The sequence below is a fragment of the Mastomys coucha genome, unplaced genomic scaffold (genome assembly GCF_008632895.1).
Source record: "Mastomys coucha isolate ucsf_1 unplaced genomic scaffold, UCSF_Mcou_1 pScaffold22, whole genome shotgun sequence".
Taxonomy (NCBI): Eukaryota; Metazoa; Chordata; class Mammalia; order Rodentia; family Muridae; genus Mastomys; species Mastomys coucha.
Genome location: NW_022196905.1, coordinates 134,534,588 through 134,555,853, shown reverse-complemented (window position 1 = coordinate 134,555,853; position 21,266 = coordinate 134,534,588). Strand labels below are relative to the sequence as shown.

At 46.7% G+C, this 21,266-nt stretch overlaps 1 protein-coding gene across 4 annotated transcripts in view; it reads left to right on the top strand.

The window, feature by feature from the left end:
* The window catches only part of Mad1l1 (mitotic arrest deficient 1 like 1), a 314,427-nt gene that overhangs the window by 35,226 nt on the left and 257,935 nt on the right, over positions 1–21,266 (top strand). The window contains exon 1 of one of the 4 annotated variants that reach the window (XM_031338519.1): positions 18,966–19,336. The exons of the other annotated variants lie outside the window; for them this stretch is intronic. Coding sequence (XP_031194379.1) covers positions 19,317–19,336 — 20 coding nt within the window. The 5' untranslated portion in view covers positions 18,966–19,316. Of the gene's footprint in view, positions 1–18,965; positions 19,337–21,266 lie in introns of those variants that run through there. 4 annotated transcript variants of the gene reach the window in all.

Sequence of the window (21,266 nt, the reverse complement as noted above, 5' to 3'; positions counted from 1 at the left end):
CTGGTGTCAGAAACTGCAAAACTTTCTCAGGTTGCTCTGTTCATAATAATCTCCCTGTGCTGGGCTGTCCTGTTTTGGGGGATTCCCTAGTTGTAGGGTGTCAGAGAACCCAGGTCATTAGCCTTCTAGAGGCTCTGCACCTCTTTTCTTGCATCTGGCCTCTCACATGTAGAGTAGAGCTCAGTCAGGTCTTTTCAGAAAACAGATGGAGGGGCAGCCTAGACCTGGGGGTGGCGGGCCCTCATCCCACTCAGGGACTCTGGTGGAGAGCTGGCGCATTGAGCCCTTCAAGCAGACGTCTTTGTATGGAGCTGCAGCAAAGAGAGCAGGTTTGCATTCGGAGCAGCAGAATGGAATTCTCATTTAAAACTCAGGAGACTGCAATGCCCTTCCATTCTCCACCCTGCCTTTGTGATGCTTCGGCTTTTCCATGAATGAAGAGCCCTGACCACCCCTAAAAGCAGAGCCCCCCCCCCCCCAAAGCCAACCACTGTGCTCTGCTGCCACATTTCAGTGAGGGAACTGGACTCTGGCCTCCCATATGAGCATTGGCTTTGAGGCTATGGCTCAAACTCTTCAGTGTTCATCCAGAGCAGGCTGCCTGCTGGGACAGGACTTGAGAGTCTGGTATGAGCACAGCTCATGCACAGCTGCACAACTTTGTTTGGTATGTGCTCCTCCATCCCAGGGTCTGTAGGGAAGGAGCTCTTGCAGGCAGGCACTTGCTGTGGGGAAAGTGACTCATAGGCAGGTTTCAAGAGTAGTACCCCCAGCTCCTGCTGCCCATGTATCTTTTCCGCTTGACCTTGTTCTGAGGTTTCTCACTTGCTGGCTGGATGCACCATCCAGGATATCAGCGCTGTAGTAGCTCCAGTCTAGCCTGCTCCTTGGCAGCGTCTCTACTCTTACTCCTCTGCCTGACAGTGTGGGACAAGAGGTCCTTGGAGGGACCAGTGGCCCAAGGTCAGCCAAGTAAGCCTGTGTCTTGCTGGGCTGCCTGGCTGATCCTGAAGTGTGGTGGGCTTTGCTCTTGGTAACCTCCATCCATCTGGCCTGCCACCTGTGCCAGGCAGCTGGCCCTAAGTCTTTGTGGGTTGTTCAGTCCCATGCTATCACATTTCTTTGCTGCCAGGGACCGCCATTTTGGAGCATAGCACAACGCACATGTGGCAGGAAGCCCCCGCTGGAGGCTCTCTTACAGACCTGTCGCTCTGTAGCGCTTTGGCAAGGCCTGCTGGAAGGTTTGCTCAGCCCACCACCTTTGCCCTGTCTCCCAGCTGGATCTGGAATTGCTCCCAGCGTGGAGGCTGCCAGGTAGAGGCTGCCAGGTGGAGTGCAGGCACCCATCACTTGGGAGAGGAAACATTTAACTTTTGAGGCAGCAACACAATACCAACTCCTCTGTGGAGGCGGCCGAGGTAGAAGATTAGCAATTAATTCTTTATTACGTGCAAACTCCTCTTCAGTTCTGTGGAACCAAACAGTCCTCCCACCGTGAGGAGGGGCGGCTCCACTCAGTTCATTCCCCAGCGCACCGCTGCTCGTCTGCTCTTGAGCTGATAGGAATTGCTTACGAGTCTTCATGGAAGACATTCACACACGCAGTTCTCTGGCTTCCTGCTTGCTCCCCCGCCTTTCCCCCTCTTCGCTGGTATAGTTTATTGTGCTTCGGTCTCAGGAGCATCTTGCTGTTTATTGGGATTGCAATTATAGAATGCAGGTATTAGCTGCCTTTTAGGCTAGACAAGTTGTAGCACGTTGGTTTTCATTTTCTTTAAAGTATAGCTTTTTTTTTTATTGACTTATGAGAACATTGACTCTGAGGAGAGAGTCACTGGGTGCTGTTATTGGTCTTGCTTTTAGTTTGGACAGTTTTATTGTTTACTGTAGCTTGGATGAACTGTCAGAGGCATGTCAGTAGGTGTTGCTTCTCAGTTATCTACAAATTATAAAGCGTGATGGTTTGGTTTTGAAGGCACTGTGGGCTATAGGTCATTGTTATAGTCTTAAAAAAAATAAAACAAAAACAGCCACCATGGAAAGTATGAGTAACTGGACCATTATGTTATGTCCAATAAAACTTTACTTTTGGCCTGAGCATGTAGTTCAGTGATAGAGCCCCTGCCTAGAATCCCCCAGTGAGAGCCTGGGGCATGGCTCAGTGGTAGAGCCCCTGCCTAGAATCCCCCAGTGAGGGGCTAGGGGCGTGGCTCAGTGGTAGAGTGCTTACTTAGCATGTGTGAGGCCCTGGGTTCCATCTCTGGTGGCATAAACAAGCAAAACAATTTTGTTTTCAAAACCAGTATCTAGTCATTTGGTTTAAAAGCAGCATGGCTTTTATCTGTCTCTTCCTTCTTAGTGCTTAGCTTACTTACTCCCTGGTCACTTTCTGCTCTGGTATACCAGGACGTTTTCTCTTCTCTTGGTCTGTGTCTTTTGCCCTTATTTGACAGTGGTTGTGTTGGATGTAAGCCTAGTACAGGGTGAGGTGGTGGTGTTTCCAAGCTGCAGGCAGTACCTGTCTTGGTTAGACTCTTGACCTTCGTCAAATTGGGCCTCACATAGTGACCTGGAGGTATCTGAAGGACATGGGACTCCCTTGTGGAGATCTTAAGGAACCCAGTCCCTGTAGGGTAGCTTCAGGGTTTAGAAACGTGGTCATAGAGTCAAGGGCCATAGCGTGAGCTGAGGATACAAAGAGCAAGAGGACCTGCCTACTACCATAGACTAGGAATGCCTTCCTGTCAGGGTTGGGCTCTCAGAACTGGCTTTATAAAACTCATCCTTATAGATTGGATAGCTGGTGCTAGGGGCTGCACAGGGACCTATAGGTCTGAGTGCATAGTCAGCTCTGGGTAACACGCTCTGGCTTTCTCAGGCATAGTGTGAGCTTTATTCTTCTTATCATAACTCCCCACCCCAAACCCCATACCAGCCTCCTTCAGCCCTGAGGCTGGAGTTGGGGTTGAGACATTTGTCTTACCACCCTGGGCAGGGCTTTGGCCACACCCTCTCTAGTGCCTGGTGAGCCCCGCATCTGTCTGTACAGTAAGACCCGCTTTTGTTTCCATCAGCAACATGAACCCTTGTTTATGGCCTTTTCCACTTACTGACAACCCTTGCCAAATTAATTTTATTTAATTATCTCCCAGGGCTAAGCTTGAATACATTTTGTGTTAAATTCACAGTTTTTTCCTTTTCTAACCGAAATGGACTTAATATCCTTGTTAAAATCTGATTAAAACTAAAATTGAGTTTTTTGAAGTCTGATTATCCCATGAAATGGAATTTTTAAACCTAATTACGAGTGGATTTGCATACACTTTTCAGCACCATTGAAAAGAAAGTCGAAGGAAATTTATTAATGACAGCCTGTCTTGCATTTCCTTGGGGCATGACGTTGCTGTAGGAGCACGGGGAGGCCTCCGAGGAAGGCTGTGTTTCTCCCCACCCCTCTTTGGTTAAAAAAAAAAAAGAAAAATTCCCTCCTCAGAGACCTCATTTCCCAGAAGGCTGTGCTTCATCTTGTTTCTGTTCTCTCTCTGTCATCAGTGTTCGGACTGTTTTCTGTTTCCCTTGCAGAGTCCTTTATGGAGGGCAGGGGTACCGATGCAGCTTCTCCCGGGCTCCAGACATACCCCACAGTACAGACGTGTCATCTGCAAGCGTGCCAGCAGCAAGCCTGATTTCAGCTTATGTTTGTGGCATGTGTGCCTTCTTTCTGTCCACTGTGTGCAGTGGATAAGGGTTTCCTCAGCTGGTTTCCACCGAGGTCCATTTCTGTGCTGTGTTGGGAGCCATGCTGCCTGCTCCCATTTCTTTGTGGAGGGTGAGGACCGTCAGGCAGGTGCTCAACCACTAAGTCCCACAAGTGCTGTTCCTAGGAGTGGGCCTGTTAGTAATGTTTCTTTCTGGTAAAAATCACCTTCTTGTCACAGTTAGGCTGGGTCAAGCTTGGTTGAGCAGAGTCACTTATGGTTTCCAGGAAGTGGGGGAGCCGGAGGGGGAGGGAAAAAGAATGAATGAATGAATGAATGAATGAATGTGAGAAAATTAGCTGGTTTCCTTCTTCCCTTTGCTTGGGCCCACAGCCAAAGAGGCAGTGTTGCACACATTCAGGGTGGGTCTCCCCCTTAACTGATCGTCACAGACGTGACTAAGTTTGGTACTCTTCAATCAGATTGACAATAAGAGTTAACTGTCCAGGGCCCAGTGTGATGGCTCAGTGGGTGTAGGTGCTTGCCACAACCAGCCTGTCCACCCAAGTTTGATCCCTGGAACACATGTAAATGTAGAAGGAGAGAACTGACCCCACAGGTTGTCCTCGGACCTCCACACTCGTGCTATGGCTTGTATACCCTTCTCCCCATAAAGGACAGAGACAGACACAGACACACATACAATATTATTAATATTAACTGTCAAAATTATTTTAGGGATTTTGTATTCTTATATAGATTTTAGAATCAGTTTTGCATTTTCTGTGTATACACATGTGCATGGGAAACATGAATAAGTGTATGAGTCTAAGGCATTTGCATTGTCACACAGAGCTTGTCTTACTCACTAGACACTGATCCTGGCATCCCCCGTTCTACTGTCGGTATGGTTTTGGATCTATGAGTCAGCGTATCTCATGGGAGCGGGGTCCTGTGGTGTTTGTTACTATGGGACTGGCACAGTTCATTGAGTGTCATGTCCCCAAGGTCGACTTATGTTTTAACAGGTGACAGGATTTCTTTAAGATTTTATTTTTATTTGTGTATATGTGCATGGGTCTGTGTGTGGATATGTACATGTGTGAGTGTGTGTGCCTGCAGAGGCTGGAAGAGGGCATCTGATTGGCTGGAGCTGGTATTACTAGCAGTTGTGGCACCTGGTGTAGGTGACAGGAACTGACCCTGGGTCCATTGATAGAGCAGCAAGGATTCTTCATTGCAGAGCCTTCTCTCCAGCACCCTTCTTCCCCCATTTTGAAGATAAGGTTTTCTGTTGTTCAGCTTCAGACTTGCTGTGTAGCCAAGTCTGATCCTCCTGCCTTTTCCCTCCCAAGGGATTACCATCAAGCATCACCATGCTTGGTCTGGTGCAGTGCTGGAGAACAGAACCCAGGCCTTCATGTGTCCTAGGGAAGTTCCTGCTGACTCAGCATCACTTAGCCCAGCCTCTGTCCTGACAACCTCAAGGCAGCAATTTCCCTTTAAAAATCATTTTTCTGGGGGGCTGGAGAGATGGCTCAGTGGCTAAGAACACTGACTGCTCTTCTAGAGGTCTTGAGTTCAAATCCCAGCAACCACATGGTGGCTCACGGCCAATCTATATTGGGATCTGATGCCCTCTTCTGGTGTGTCTGAAGACAGCTACAGTGTACTCATATAAATAAAATAAATAAATCTTTAAAAAAAATCATTTTTCTGGCTGCTCTTCTAGAGGTCCTAAGTTCAATTCCCATGGTAGCACACAACTGTCTGTAACTCCAGTTCCAGGGGATCTTACACCTCACATCATAGCATATTAGATAAAAGTTAAAAAATGAAAAAGAAAGAAGAAAAGACAATTTTCTTTTCTTTCTTTTTTTGGGGTAGTTGGGAGGGGCAGTAGTTCTGGATATTGAACCTACTTTTTCATTCATACAAGACAAGTGTCTACCACTGACCTATAGCCCTCATGTCCTTCCTCTGTACTGTCTCTCACTCACTGTGGACATGAGCTTTTTCTCTTCTTTCATGGCAGTGTTACTCTTTTGGTTTGGGGTCATGCATCCACACATGCATGTGTAGACACGTGGTGATCTCACTTCCAGCTCTGGGGTCCACACTCAGGCCATAAGCCCCTTCTAGTTTACGTTATTTCAGGAACCACGGAGTGGGATCTGGGTTCCAGGAATGCTCCTACGTGGGGGTCCACACTCAGGCCATAAGCCCCTTCTAGTTTACGTTATTTCAGGAACCACGGAGTGGGATCTGGGTTCCAGGAATGCTCCTACATGGGACCAAGGGTTCCCTCCAACATGTAGGGCAGGAAGCTTGCCAGCAGCATCGAATTCAGTGCTGAGGTGACTGTGGGGTCTCCCAAGTGTTGTGTGGAGCACTTGTGGTTCCCTTATCACAATGGGGCACACATATTTGGCTGCCAGTGCCTTGGGGTTAAAGAAGCTTGCTTTAGAATTCTAGAAATACGTGGCCCACGTCAGAAAGTCTCCATCACCCTTGCTTTGACATGTTGTTCTGTATAAATTTCAAAGGAACACACAGAAGGAAGACTCTCTTTGGATTCCTCTTCAATAAAAAGCAAGTAGTGTGCATTGTGTGTATGTGTGTATGCATGTGATGTGCATGTGTGTGTGTTTGTGTTTGGGGGCATGCATGTGCCAGACATAGAGCTCAGAGGTCAATCTTGCCTCTGTGTCCAGTGTCTTCTGGGTCCTGGGGATCTGAAGTCAGATCATCAGGATTGCTTGACTAGCACTTTATCCCCTGAGCCATCTTTTAGTCTTTAGTTATTATTCTTCCTTCAAAAATACCATGTCCATCCATCCATCCATCCACCCATGCATCCATGCATCCATGCATCCATGCATCTATGCATCCATCCATGTGTATTTGCACATGTACCATGTAATGGGCATGTGGAGATTAAAGGATAACTTGTAGGCTCTTTCCTTCAAATCCATGGGCCCTAGGGATTGAACTTAGTCTGACAGTACCATCTTTGCTCACTGAACCATTTCTCCCAATTCTCCTGGATTCTTCTTTAAATATTTATTTTCTCTCTCCCTCTCTCCCTCTGTCTGTCTGTCTGTCTGTGTTTAGGCAACTTTGTCATTCATCTGTTTGAGATAGGGTCTCCAGTAGCTGAGAGCACAGGTTGCAACTCCCTTTGAGTTTTGAATGAGATGGTAATAACATGCAGTGCGATGGTCGGCTCCTTGGTACGTGATTGAAGGGTGTTGAAGACACATCACCTGTGCTCCTCTCCTCAGGCAGGCAGGTCACAGCATGTTCTCTTACTTTCCCTGGCATTCCTCTCTGTTCCTGCCAGGCTGTTCCTGCCCCCGGGAGACAGCACTGTTCTCAGTTCTGTTTCCACCGATCAGTTTCCTCTGTTCCAGAATTGTAAATCAGGGAAGTGCGTTGTTCCTGCCTTTGATGGCTTCTTCTTCTTCCTGGGGCTGAGACAGAGGCTGGTCTCTGTTCCTCATAACTATAAGGTGGGGCCTGGAGATATCGTCTGTGCCTGTGCTAGTGATCCTCTAGCTTCACCATCCTCCTGGCCCTGGCTTTGCTCAACATGATGCTTTTCTGATGAAGCATATTTTGGGGGCACATCAGGGGTCATTCCTTCTTTTGTTGGGTGGTGGTCTATTGCAGGGACATGAGGGCTGCATCTCTTTCCTTTGGGGAATGTGACATGGATTCACCTTCATATTGTTGTGTGCAAATTTACTGCCTTCACCTAAGCTGGAACCTAAGAAGAAAATTGCAGGGCCAGTTAGTCAGTGTGTATTTGACCTGTGTGAATGGCCATATGGGTTTCCAGCAAGGTAGCTGGCTTGGTGTTCCTCTTGTAGCCTCGAGATTCCATTTGCTCTGCATCAGTTCATCAAGGCTGTCTATTTTATTTTATTTTTTAAGGCAATTATGCAATGATTCCAGTGGATATGAAGATTTTAATCCACATCTGCTCAGTGACTGATTCTCTAGGATCTGTCAAGCTCCTTGTCATGTTCTGAGTGGTTTGTGCTCCTTTGCAAGTGTTTGTGTGTTTTATAGCTTTTATTGATTTATTTTATTTTATTGTCCTTTGTGTAGGATGGTCATATTCTCATGTCTGTGTGGGTGTACACTTTCGACCACTCATGTGGAGGTCAGAGGACAGCCTCAAGTGTCCTTGCCTGCCACCTTGTTTGAAACAGAATCATCGCCTCAGGGAACTTCAGATTGAGTGCCTGTGAGATCTTGGGTATTCTGTGTCCACCTCCCATCTCCCAGAGGTGTGTTTGGATTAGAGCCTTATGCATTATTCCTCCCACACTATGTACCCCTCCCCCAGAGAGCCATCTCCCAGTGCAGGGGGAATTTTATTTTAAAGTTTTATTTATTTTTATGTGTATTGGTGTTTGCCTGCTTGTATGTCTGTGTGAGGGTGTCAGGTCCTCTGGAAGTAGAGTTACAGACAGTTGTGAACTGTCATGTGGATGCTGGGAATTGAACTCAGATCCTCTGGAAGCCCAGCTAGTGCTGTTAACCTCTGAGCCATCTGTCCAGCCTGCAGGAGGAATCTAATCCAGGTCCTGATAGCTATCACTGTCCTGCCATGTAAAGGGAAGTCAGGGAGGTTTCTGAATCTGCAGACCTCAGAGAGGAATAGCCTCTAAACTGTTGTAGTAGGTTAAAAAGTATAAGAAGGAATTACTTCTTTCTGTGTTTAGAAAATAGAATATAAAAACATTGCCCACAGATGGTCTCAGTAAGTCTTCCTTCCATAGTTAGCTCAGTTCTGTATAATTAGTTCTTTCTGGGTCTCATCTGGGTTCATAGTCTCATGGAACCACATGACTCTTCATTAAAAAGCAGTCTGGAAGTCTGGATGCTATTCAGAGTTCTTGCCCAGGGTCTCTGGTTCAAGCAGTGGTGTGTCTTTCCCATGAGTACGAATGAGCTTGGTCCTCCATGGGGGAAGATGTTGACTCTGCCCATGTTGCCCTAAGCCTCCCATCCAGCTTGAGGGTACAGTCTGATGGTCTGGAGATGGCAGACTTAACTCTATGGTGACTTACTACTGATGGTGTTGAGATGGAAGCATCTGAGGCAGACTTACAGCCGTGGTGTGAGTGAAGAGGAAACTAGCTCTCTTCTAGCATCAGAAGCAGAGACATAGAAGGCAGTTAGAAAATTAGACAGCATTGTGTGTATAGCGATTAATCCTGTTTGAAAGAAGTGGAAGTCAGCATCTGGTTCATCAGAATGGATGAACATCATTTTTCAAAAGAAAGTCTTGGTGTACAATAGTTGGGTGAGGCTGAACATTCTGGGAATATACCAAGGATTGTCAAATGAAGAGATTGAGTGAACCTGTTCAGGGTCCTGCCATTTTTGTTTTTATAGAACATCATGGGCAGGTGTGAGGTACATCTACCCAGTTCTCGTGTGCATATAAGAAACAGCCTGTGTGTGTACTGACTTGGTATTTGTTGTTCTACTCAGTTTTCTTTTACTGTGCTAGTATCTGTTTTAGATTCTGGGAATGTGTGCAGGTGCATTTCTGGGTGCTCACACAAATGCATGTGCTTGTGGGGGCCATGGCACAGTCTTAATTGTTGTTGTTTACTAGTGCTTTCTGTCCTTTGAGACATAGTCTCACTGGCCTGGAATTTGGTGATTAGGCTGGCCTGTCAGTGAGCCTCAGGGATCTTTCAGGCCCGGAATCACAAGCATGTGCTACTATGCCTAGTTGGCTTTTTTTCCTCCAAGAATTTATTTTTATTCAATTTTGTATTGTTAGTTTATGTTTTGCCTGCATGTATGTTTATGCAGCATGTGTGTGTCCTATATCCAAGGAGGACAGAAGAGGGATCAGATCTCCTGGACTTGGAGTTACAGATGGTTGTGAGCTGCCATGTGGGTGTTAGGCCTCTAGAAAAGCAACCAGTGCTCTTAACTGTGGAGTCATCTCACCAGCCCTCATGCCTTAGCTTTGTGTGTGTGTGTGTGTGTGTGTATCTGTCTGTCTGTCTATTGTATATGCCTTTTTATCTTCCTGACACTCAGTTTCCAAACTGAAGAAAGTTTATCTTAGAAGGGAAAGCTCATGTGGCAAGGGACAAAGGGAGGCTGGTTTATAGGAGAGTTGGGGATGAACATTGCTGACTTGAGAGAACTGAATGCTAATTTGGGAGAAGGGGAAGCCAAGAGCCAGCTCAGTTTATGACATGTGGCTTTCAGCTATACTCAGGAGCTGTGGTCACACACCTCCAGGTGGGCTATGAACAGGGCAAATAAGAGTGATTTGTAACAGACACTGAGTTTATAAGGGTAGCAGAGCCCTGGAGCCTCCAGTGTAATAGTGGGGCTGCCATACGCTCAACCTGGCAGAGAGAAGGTGCTGGGCAGGGAGTGAAGCCTCCAGTCCCTGTGGTTGGTGCCCTGGTACATGATGAGGTGAGCTTGCACATGGCTGATGCTGAGGGTACTAGTCTCCATCTCACTCTGCATTAAATCTGGCCAGCAAACCATCATCCTCCAAGGAGATGAAAGCATTTCTTCTAGAGACTCTGGCTGCATGGAGGAGGTCATCATGGTGCACCAACCTGGGGCTTCTTAGCTCACTCTGCTGTAGGATGAGTCTGTATGCTCACTCTATCTATATCCAGGTGTGCCTGTTAGTGTTAACTGTCAGCTTGATGTGACCCAAAATTGCCTAGGAGGAGAGTCTTAGGGAAGAATTACCTAGATCAGGCTTGAGTGTGGACACATCTCTGAGGGACTGTCTTCATTGTTAATTGGTATAGGAAGTCCCAGCCCATCGTGGGTGGCACCATTCTCTAGGCTAGGGATCTAGAACAGTTTAGAGAGGAGAAATACCAGCTGAGAACAAGCAAGCAGACAGGCATGGATCTAGAGCTAGGTTTTTCTGTGTTTATTCTCTGCTCCTGATGGCACATGTGAGACTTTACGTTTCTGCTTTGACTTCCCTTCAGTGATGGATCTTAGCCTGGAGTTGTAAGTAGGGTAAACCTTCCCTTCCTAAATTGCTTTTGTCAGTGTTTCATCCCAGTACAGAATGAAACTAGAACACCGAGGAAGCTGCATGTTGGTGAGTCATTGATCAAACAGATTGAGGAACTTGGTGGACACGGGAGCTATACGAGGAGAGACTTTAGAAGCAGCACCCTCCACTGAGTGTTCCCAGAGGAAAGATACAGAGACAGGAAGAGAGTTCCATGAAAGAAGAGCACCCAGTGAGCCAGAGGAGCTCAGGGAAATAATGAAAACTGAGCAGATAGGAGCTATTCCCATAGCTGCAGAGATGGGGTGCCCCTTTCAGTTACTCTTCCACACTTTGTGGACTCTACCTCCCAAGACCCAGAGACCACAAGCATTGTGTGTAGCTGGGGAAGAGTCCACACAGCTGGGAGGGGGTGCAGGAGGAAATGGCTGGGGTCTCAGGTGGGAGTTACTTGTAGGTGGTCACAGCTATTTTCATGAAGGTGGTAATGGCTGTTATCCATGGTAATGTCCAGAGGACAGTGTTCCGTAACAGGAACAGTGAATTCTGGAGCTCAGACTCACCATCCTCCTAAGAGCTCAGCTTGAGCGTCTAGGACTGTAGGAGCAGGTGCCATAGTACACAGTGCTAAGCCTATGTTTCTCTGTCTTGTCTGTCTGCCTGTCTGTCTCTTTGTGTGTGGTATATGCTCCTGCAGTTATATGTGCATACTTGTGCATGCATGCGTGTGTATGGGGGCAGAGGAAGATGCTGGGGGATTTGCTCTATCATTCTCTTCTTTGTTCTTTAATAATAGGGTCTGTTCTAGTTTGGTTTTAGTTGTGATAAATATCATGACCCAAATCAACTTTGGGGAGGAAACCTTTTTTTGGTTTGCAGGTAATAGTTTATCATTGAGGGAAGTGAGGGCTAGACCTTGGAAGCAGGAACTGAAGTGAAGACTATGGAGGAATGCTGCTTACTGGTTTACTTTCATGATGTGATCAGCTTGCTTCTGCTTTCTTTTTTTCTTTTTGTTTTGGTTTTTTGAGACAGGGTTTCTCTGTGTAGCCCTGGCTGTCCTGGAACTCACTCTGTAGACCAGGTTGGCCTCGCACTCAGAAATCCATCTGCCTTTGCCTCCTAAGTGCTGGGATTAAAGGTGTGCGCCACCACTGGCCGGCTTGCTTTTGCTTTCTTACATATCTTAGGACCATCCCCTTAGAGCTGGCATCACCTACAGTGGACTGGGGTCTCCCACATTAGTCATCAATTAAGACAATGTCCCAAGACATATACTGTAGATATGCCTACAGGCCAATCTAGATAGCCTGTTCCTCAGTTGAGGTCCATGCCCTCCCTGGTGTCTCTAGTGTGTGCCATGCTGATAGAACTAACCAGCGCTGGTTCTCTCACCCAGCTGTTGGTAGGATGGGGTCACCCAGCAAAGTTCTGTTATCTTTCTGTCTTTGCTCAGTGCTGGGTTAAAGGCATGCATGGCTACATGTGGCCTTTTGCATGGGTACTAAGGGTTCAATCTCAGGGTTTTGTGCTTTCACAGTGAGGTCTTGCATACTTCTTACACAGGCTTGTGTCAGGAACCCATCCAGGCTTGAGCTGAGTCCTGCTGACTCCACTAGATGGCCCAGTGTAGTCTGCAGGGAGGCTGAGGGGTGAGCAGCTGCCACAGGCTGGTACCTAAGCATGTAGTTCTCCTTCCTGTGAAGGTGGCAACATCCTTAGATTTCTGTTGCCTTTTTAACAACAGTTTTGCTTTGCAATTTAAGCTTGTCTGGAACTTGTTACATAGCTTAGGTTGGCCTCAAATTACCCTCCTGCTTCAGCTTCTTGAATACCAGGCTTATAGGCACAGATTACAGTGCTAGACTTACAAAACAAACTTTTCTCAGTGTTTGGGACTGGGCCTGGTGTGGGTACATGGTTGGTAAGCACTCTGCCAATGCAGCCACATCTCCAGCCTGTGGTGGTGGTGAAAGCTTTCCACAAGGAGGCATGAGAGTTCTCTGGAGACCAAGAGACTTTAGCACAAAGGCTGAAGTAGGACTCTCTTCCTCCTGAGAGTCCCAGGGTGCCTTACAGCTTGACTCAAGGCACTCTGCCTCCTGTCACCACAATGCTGTGACACCGAGTATATAAGCAGTCCTTTCTATGCATTGTCCCAAGCCTTCTGCCTCCACGCATGTGCCTTCCAGTTCTGCACTCCATCCTCCAGAGGATCTTGGGAAATCAGTGATATAATTCCACTCAAAGCCATGTCCTGCTGGTCCTTGCTCATCTTCCCACAACCCTTTTTTGTGGTACCAAAGAAGGAACCCAGGTGGTGCACATAAACCCACACAGGCTATGTGGCATGTATACACATACACACAGACACACACATACACACAGATACACACACACACACACACATTCTCTCTAAATAAATCCATAAATAAATGAATAGGTAGATAATTTTTTGTTTTGTTTTGTTTTTGAGATAAGGTTTTTCTATGTAGCCCTGGCCCTCATAGAACTCACTGTGTACACCATCCTGGCCTTGAACTCACAGAATCTCTCTGCCTCTGCCTCCCAAGTGATAGGATTAAAGACTTGTGCCACTATTGCTTGGCTGTAAATAAAGATTGTAAGTCTTAGGGACTGAAGAGATGGCTTGGTGGTTAAGGGAAGTTGTTACTCTTGCAGAGAGTTAGAGTTCCACTCCCTGCTCCCACATGAAGCAGCTCAGGACAGCCTGGAAGACTGGCTCCCAGCTCAAAGGAATGCGATGCCCTCTTTTGGCCTCTATGGGCACCTTCACCTTCACACCTGTGCTTGTGCATATACTCACACATGTTTGCACAGACAAGCTCATGTGTGCTCTCTCTCAAACACATCGTAGGGGTGATATGATGGTTTATCAAGTAAAAGTGCTTGCTTTTAAGCCTAACAACCTGAATACTATCCCAGGGATCCACCTAGAAGAGTGGTTCTCAACCTTCTTAATGCTGTGACCTTTTAGTGCAAGTCCTCATGTTATGATGACCCCCAACCATAGTTATTTTCATTACTATAATTTTGCTACTGTTATAAATTATATTGTAAATATTGGATATGTAGGATATCTGATATGCCACCCCCAAAGGTGTCACGACCCACATGTTTTCTTTTTTTTAAGATTTATTTATTATATGTAAGCTCACTCACTGTAGCTGTTTTCAGATACCCCAGAAGAGGGTGTCAGATCTCATTAAAGATGGTTGTGAGTGGTTGCTGGGATTTGAACTCACAACCTTCAGAATAGAAGTCAGTGATCTTAACCGTTGAGCCATCTCTCCAGCCCGACCCACATGTTGAGAACCACTGTCTTAGCACATGTGACCACATCCCAGCCTAAGCTGTCAGCCATTTGTTCTCTAATATGTCACCTGGCACAGGCCTCGTGCCAAGCTTTCTGTTTCTGTCGGCCTAGACTTCTTTTGAGTGCTTCTGCCATGGGGATGTTGCCCTGCTTTCTTGTCTGCCTGCGTTCTTGCTTCTGAGCTCCACAGTTTATGGCCAGAGGGATGAAAATCTGAGTGAGGTGTGCTTTAGTTTCTGGAGAGAGTATCATAAATCAAGATGTGGCTGTCTAGCTTATTCCTCTCACTTACAGCTGGACTAGATTAAACCAGAGTTCAGAAAGGCCAAATAACTAGCCTAGGGCCACACAGCAAGCTAGAGAGCAGCCTAGGCTCACAGCCCAGGTATGGATGTAGCAGTTGCTTTCCCAAAGTTCTGAGACCTTCTTTTCCGTTTGCTGTTCAGTGAGTTCAAAGTGAGCGCCTCACTAATGATGGCACCTCTGTGAGCCTCTGCATCTACCAAGTCCTTTGTTCAGCCGATGTGTTTGATTGTTTCCCTGGAAGCCAGGTGCACTTGATTGTTAATTCACTCTTCCCTCACTGAGAGAAGTTCTGGTAGGTAGGTGAGTGGGTCGGGAGTTCTAAATTTATTATAGGAGGTTCCCTCCCCTTCTGTTTAATATTGAAAGTCCTGTCAAGAGTGGAACAGGTTGATAACCCAACATCCCCGAAGTCTGATCAGCTTCTATATAAGTCCACTTCTGACCACACATCTGCTGCCCACGGTGGAACACCTGTAGGGGAATATCTTGTCTCATCTACTTTTTTGTCCTTAGACACCACTATCCAGTGTAGGTAAGTTTTCCATGCTGAGGTCCTTTTGGGTCTTCTGTGAGCAAGTTTGGCTTGTTCCTAGTCTGATGGAGACCTGTCAGTCCCTCCCATTCTTGTCTCCATTCCTGTATGTGAACATTGTGAGGAGTACACTCTTCAGTTATGATCAGGATATGCTTCCTGGCTCGCTCTCCCTGAAGTTTGTTTGGGGCCACATTTTTGGATGTTTATAGCATCAGACGACCAGCTCTTTCAGAGCAACGGATGCGGGAGAGGAATTGAGGCATTTGTTTGAGAGCTTCTGAGAGCTTTTTTTAGTGTGAGCAGTTCAAAGAACTCCTCTTGTTAATCAGAGGAATATTCCAGCATCCCTGGGGTGGTCACACTGGCTTAATTGGAACCCAGGCTGCTTTGAAGTCCTTTTAATCCTTCCTGAGCTGGGAGAAAGGATTTGGAGGAGCAACTGTAAATTTGAAATTTCTTCATTTTATTTACATGTGTCTGGGGACCCACGGAACTTGTTTCCCTGAGGCTGTGTTTCTGACTCTGGACAGTTGAATGAGTTGTGGACATTAGGTGGCTGGTTTGGGAGTGTTGAGGGGCAGTGGGTTACTTACAAGTGGCAGCAGTGGGCCCTGGCACCCATACAGCCCAGCAGCCTCGGACCTTCTTAGGAAGCATGCCGTCTTGCTGCTGGCTTCCATCTGCCATAGCCCTGGTCATTGATTCCACTACATGGAGAAGGGGCGTTAGCCACCCAGCAGAGTGTCTCTCCACACTTCATTAGTTGCTCAGAGGTGGACCCAGGCTGCTGGGCCAATAGGACACAGCAGGACAAGCACTCTTGTTTAGCTCTTCCTGAGCTGTCTAGGGTTAGTTGTGATTTAAGAAAAAAAAAAAAAAGGATCTTAATATGGTCTAGACTGACCTTGAACTCTGTGTATAGTTACAAATAACTTCATGCCACCAGGACAGGTTTATGCAGCACTGGGGTGTAACTTCATGCATGCTAGGCAAGCAGCTGACCAACCAAGCCATGTCCTTGCCTTGTATTTGCTTTTGAGTCGCTGTGTCGCCCCAGGCTGACTGGAACTCATGACTCTCCTGAAGCAAGCTTCTAAGTGCTGTGGTAGGAGTTTGTTTTTGAAATTTCATTCTTACATGTACTCACATGATTTTGGGCATTCTTTGTCTCTTCCTTTTGTATTTTTGTAGGAGTGCTGCGGTTACAGATGTGGGTGCCACTGTGTCTGGTTATTATGTGGTCTTGGGGAGTCAAGCTCCAGTCATCCAGCCTTAGTGACAATCACTTTACCCATTAGCCATTGTCCTAGCCTCAGTGTCACCCTTCTGGAGACTGTTCCTGAATGGCTTGTCAAGTGATCACCTCACTTAAGTCACCCTGTCCCTTTTCCTTGCTAGACTATAACTGTGCTCATAATGGAAACATATTACATATCGGTTTTGTCCCAGTGATCATCAGCCCCAGCAGGTAGTGAGTGTCTGTGACTCTGGATGCCATACGTTCTGTCAGCGTAGTACCCATGTATCTTAATATGAGCCACACACAGCACTCCTAGATGTGTTGGGGACAGGGCCTTACTTTGTGTATGTCAGGCTGGCATGGGACTTGGTTGGAATCCTCTTGCCTCAGCCTCCTGATCACGGGCTAAGCTACCATCCCAGCTAGGAGGTTGCCCCTCCCCCACAGAGCCAGTTAGCCCTCACAGGTGCTGTGCTGTGTACTCAGAGCTGACCTTTGGTTGGTGGTGGCATTTTCTTCCTCTCTGTTATCTGCCCACCAGCCTGACTCTTGGTGATTTTCAACCTGGTTCTGTCACTAGGCAGCTTTGCTCCCCTTCTTCTGCATGTTCCAGAACACAGACAGGTCTGTGTCTTTCAGAGCCAACATGATGGCTGGTGGTGGTGTGGTGGGGATTGTAGTGCTGTGCAACCCAGCAGCAGCAGGGACCACAAAGGCAGTGATGGCCCAGTGGCCCTGTTGCTGGGGCCATCAGTCAGGAAAGGCAGTGTCCTTCCTGTTTCCCAGATCAGAAAGCTAAGGCTTAGCTGGACCTTAGCTTGATCATGGCCAGCTCCAAGGCCCGGTCTTCTCACCATGCCCTGTCTTCTTACCTCTATGCTCATTTTTTTCTCATCAGCACTTTGGGGACAGTGCATAAAGATGTTTGGAACCACACTTGTGTGCCCTGGAATGAAGCCAGGGGGACAGAAGTGTGTATTCACATTGTATCTATGTACTTGTATGAAGGCACATGTGACATGACATACATGTGGAAGCTAGAGGACAACATGAAGGCTTGATTCTTTGTTTTCACCACATGGGATCTCTCAGGTCATCTTCTCAGGGAATTAATCCAGTCATTAGGCTTGGTGGCAATCACCTCTACTCTCTGAGCCATCTCGCTGGCCTGAAAGTGTGCTACTGTCAGTTTCTGTAGGATTCTTGTCAGCACACTCATGCCACTGCTGCTTGTGTTCCAACCGAACATGTCCTAAAGTGCTGACTGACTTGCAGTCCCCTAGAGCTGTCACAGTGATACCCTCCGCTAAGTGCTTCGTCCTCATGACTTCATTGGGAGTGAGCAGCTAAGTCTGCAGGGGTAGTAGCTGTTGGGTGTGGGCCTGAGGCCTGTGTGAGGGCAGTTCAGGCTGCCTGCACTGCCTGGCTTCCCAGTGAAGCTCAGTTCCTTGTCTCAGCCTCCTAATAACTGTGGAGTCGTCTATTTGGAAATAGCATTGAGACTCATGAACACATTTGTGTTTTCTGTATTTCTTGCTGTCTGGACTTGTTCTGTGCTTGGGATTGGAGTTGTGAGGACAGCAGAGCACAGGCTCTGGAAGGACCATGGCCCTGAGTGTCTTTCTGGGTTGACTAGTGCTGCCTATGATAGCCTAGGCTAGCTATGGCCAACTCTGGCAGCTCCAAGTTGCTTCCTGCAGGCCATTTGTGATTATTTTCCTGTTTCTTTCTCTTATTTGTATATCTGTGTGTGTGTGCATGTTTGTACATGTGCATGTATGTCTGTGTGTGTGCATGTGAGGCCCACAGTGTCTTCGTCAGACATTCATTCTCACCTTAGTTTTTGAGACTGGATGTTTTCCTGAACCTGTTGCTCACTGATTTTGTTACAGCAGCTGGCCACTGGGCTCTAGGATCTTCCTGTGTTTTTTCAGAGTTCTGAGGTTATAGGCAGGAACAGCTACTCCCAGCTTTTTATATTCGTACTAAGAATCAGAGTCAGGCTGGTGAGATGGCTTAGTGGGTAAAGGTGCCTGACACCAGGCCTGCTGACCTGAGTTGATTCCTGGTACCCACACAGGGGCAGGAAACCACAGATTTACAAAAGTTCACATGTTGCCCTCTGACCTCCACAAGGACCCCCTCATATAAGTATAAATAAAGTGTAAACAAACTAATCAGGTCTTGGTTTTCGGATAGGCATTTTATCAACCTAGACATCTCCTTAGACCCTACCCTTGCTATCTTCTTTTTCTCTTCTTTTCTTTTTTTCTTTCTTTGTTATTATTTATTTTTTTATTAAAAAAATTATGTTGTCTCTGAAGCTGTTTCAGTTTACCAAAACAACAGTGCCTCGGAAGACATGGAGCCTCCTCCATTTCACCCTGGCTCTGCCTGATGCTCACCCCAAGTGAGCTCCCCTGGTGCATCGTTCTGAGCTCTGGGCCAGCAGTGACCTTGCTCATACAGTCTTACTCCAGGAGGTGCCTGTGGGTGCCAGGTGCACATGCTGTGTGACTGAGAAGAGACAGAAAGCTCTCAACAGAGAAGTATGCAGAGAAGATGCTCGTGTGTGGAGTGAGTGCCGTGGAGGGGCTCACGGGAAAATCGTGGGAAAGTTGTTGGTGGATAGGAATACCTTAAATGATTGAGATCACAAGTCATTACAATCAAATCAGAAGGTAGGGCCTGCCTCTGGCACAAAGCTTGAAGTCATGATGTGTCTTCTGGGTATGGTTTGCAAAGAATGTAAGATAGAACTCCGATGTGGGGATTTGGAGATGATTATGAGTTTGCGTGCGTGTGTGTGTGTGTGTGTGTGTGTGTGTGTGTGTGTGTGTGTGTAATGCATGCTTCTGCATGCTTGCCCAGGCAAGGTGATGTGGAGGCCACAGAGTGACATTAGGTGTTTTCCTCAGTGGTTGTCATTCATAGTGTTTTTGGGACAGAATGTGGAACTTGCTGTTCTGTCTGCATTGGCTGCGAAGTGAGTATCAGGGATTTTTTTCATCTCAGCTTCCTGTCCTGGAGTTATATGTAGGTCTGCCCAGCTGTGCCCAGCTGGTGCATGTTGGGAAATCTGAACTCAGATCCTCATGCTTGCGCCATGAGCACCTTGCCCAAGGACCTATCTCCTCAGCCTCCATTTCAGTTTTTCTTTTTAAGTTAGAATGTTTTGGATACAAGCCAGGTATGGTGGCATTCACCTTTAACTGCAGTACTTGGGAAGTGGAGGCAGTCAATCTCTGTGAGTTAAAGGCTAGCCTGGTCTGCATGGTGACTTCCAGGTTAGCTAGTACCCTGTTCTCCCACCTCCTCTACTAAATAACTTAGGTATATAGATTTTTGACTTCTCTCTTAAGCAACTTTAGGGAACAAGTCACAAGCCTTGAATATTTAGATAGAAAGCCCTACTCTCACGCCAGTTCTCTCCTTATCTCCCCTCCCCCTTTTCTTTCTCCTCTCCTCCCTCTCTAGATTTCACCAATACTCCTGTAATGGCCTTATTTGTAATGCAAGTGATTTGTTATATGTAGCTGAACCTCATTTAGGAATGGTCTGATTGCTTGGTTATAAATGGTTATAGTTGGATCTCCATGTGTTAATTTGTCATGGGAATAGCATGTTTGCTTTTTAAAAAAATTTTTTTAAAGAGATTTTTAGATAGCACCTGCTTCATAAGGTTTTAGAGCTAAACTTTGAAATAAGTAGCCGTTGGTTACCTATTATTGAATTTATTTTCATGGGGCAAAATATTTAAGAAGGGATGGGTGAACTGACTCAGCATGTAAAGGCACCTTCCACTAAGCCTGGTGGCTTGTGTTTGATCCCTAAGACTTACATGGTGGAAGGAGAGAACCAACTCTTGCAAGTTGTCCTTTGACCTGCAAGTGTGTGCTATGCCACACAACTCCCTAATAAACAAATAAATGTAATTAAATATATTTAAAACACTTATAAACACTTGGAGATAAGTTTCCTGGTTATTTTTTCACCCCTCCAGGAAGCCACTTCTGCCTTCTCCCTTTGGCCCCTACACCCTCAGCATATATGCAGGCCAACACAGATATGCTTAATTTTTGGTTTATTCAAATGACACAGTATATTTACATTCTGTTTCTCTTTTATGAAGTAATGCATTTTTGTAGGTCTTTCACTCATATGTGTGTATGTGTATGTATATGTATATATGTATATATTTATATTTATAATTGAGTGTTCTTTTTTTCTTGATTTTCATCCATTTTATCATCTGGGTAGACTGTAATCTGGCCAGTAACATTGAACCTGCTTTTGTTTTTACCAGTGTTTGGTCATGGAGCCCCAGGTGTAGTTCATGTGAGCAGGCCTCTGCCATACTTTCAGCCCAGCACTGAACTTTTTAATCCACTGTCTTGACTTCAGGTTCAGGCAGAACTTGGCTGGATGTATTTTTCTAGAAAGCTCTCACAGATTTTCATGCATTGTCTGTTTGGAGTCTCTGTAGTGAAGAGCCAGAACAGAATCTAAGGTGAATCCCTCTTGTGACACTGATACCCAATAGAGAAAGATGGCTCATGGCCAGGGTGGAGTGCTTGGAGTGTGAGCCTGTGCTTTTTGGGCTGGGGGAGGGCAATAGTGTAAGCAAGACTCCGAGGAGCAGGGTGAGGTGGCAAAGCTCCTGTAGATATGTAGGCTGGAGCAAGCTCAGTTAAAGATAGGTGACAGGACACTTAAAGTGACAGGAAAGCTGTGTGTGTACATCACAGGAGAAGCACCCCAGGGAAGGGACATGAAGGGGCCTGAGGAGGGAATGTGGTAATGGCTGTAAACTGGAACAGCATCTGTCTTCCTGTCCCCCTCCTGGCCAGGCCATCTGTGTGACCTCATTTCCAAAAAGGAGGAGGGATGCATGTGACCAGGGCCTGCTTCTCCTTTGCTGCTGTGGCGGACCTCTGCCCGAGACAGCAGCAGCAGGCCCTACTTTGCCTTCCCTGGGGAGAGGAGCTGTCCTTTCACACGCTTTGAACTGGTAGTTCTGGAGGGTAGATGAGTGATAATTGCCCACTTCATGGCCAGGCTGCCACAGGGTGGTCCTGAGTTCCAACAACAAGATAGACTTGTGCTTCTTGACTGTCTCT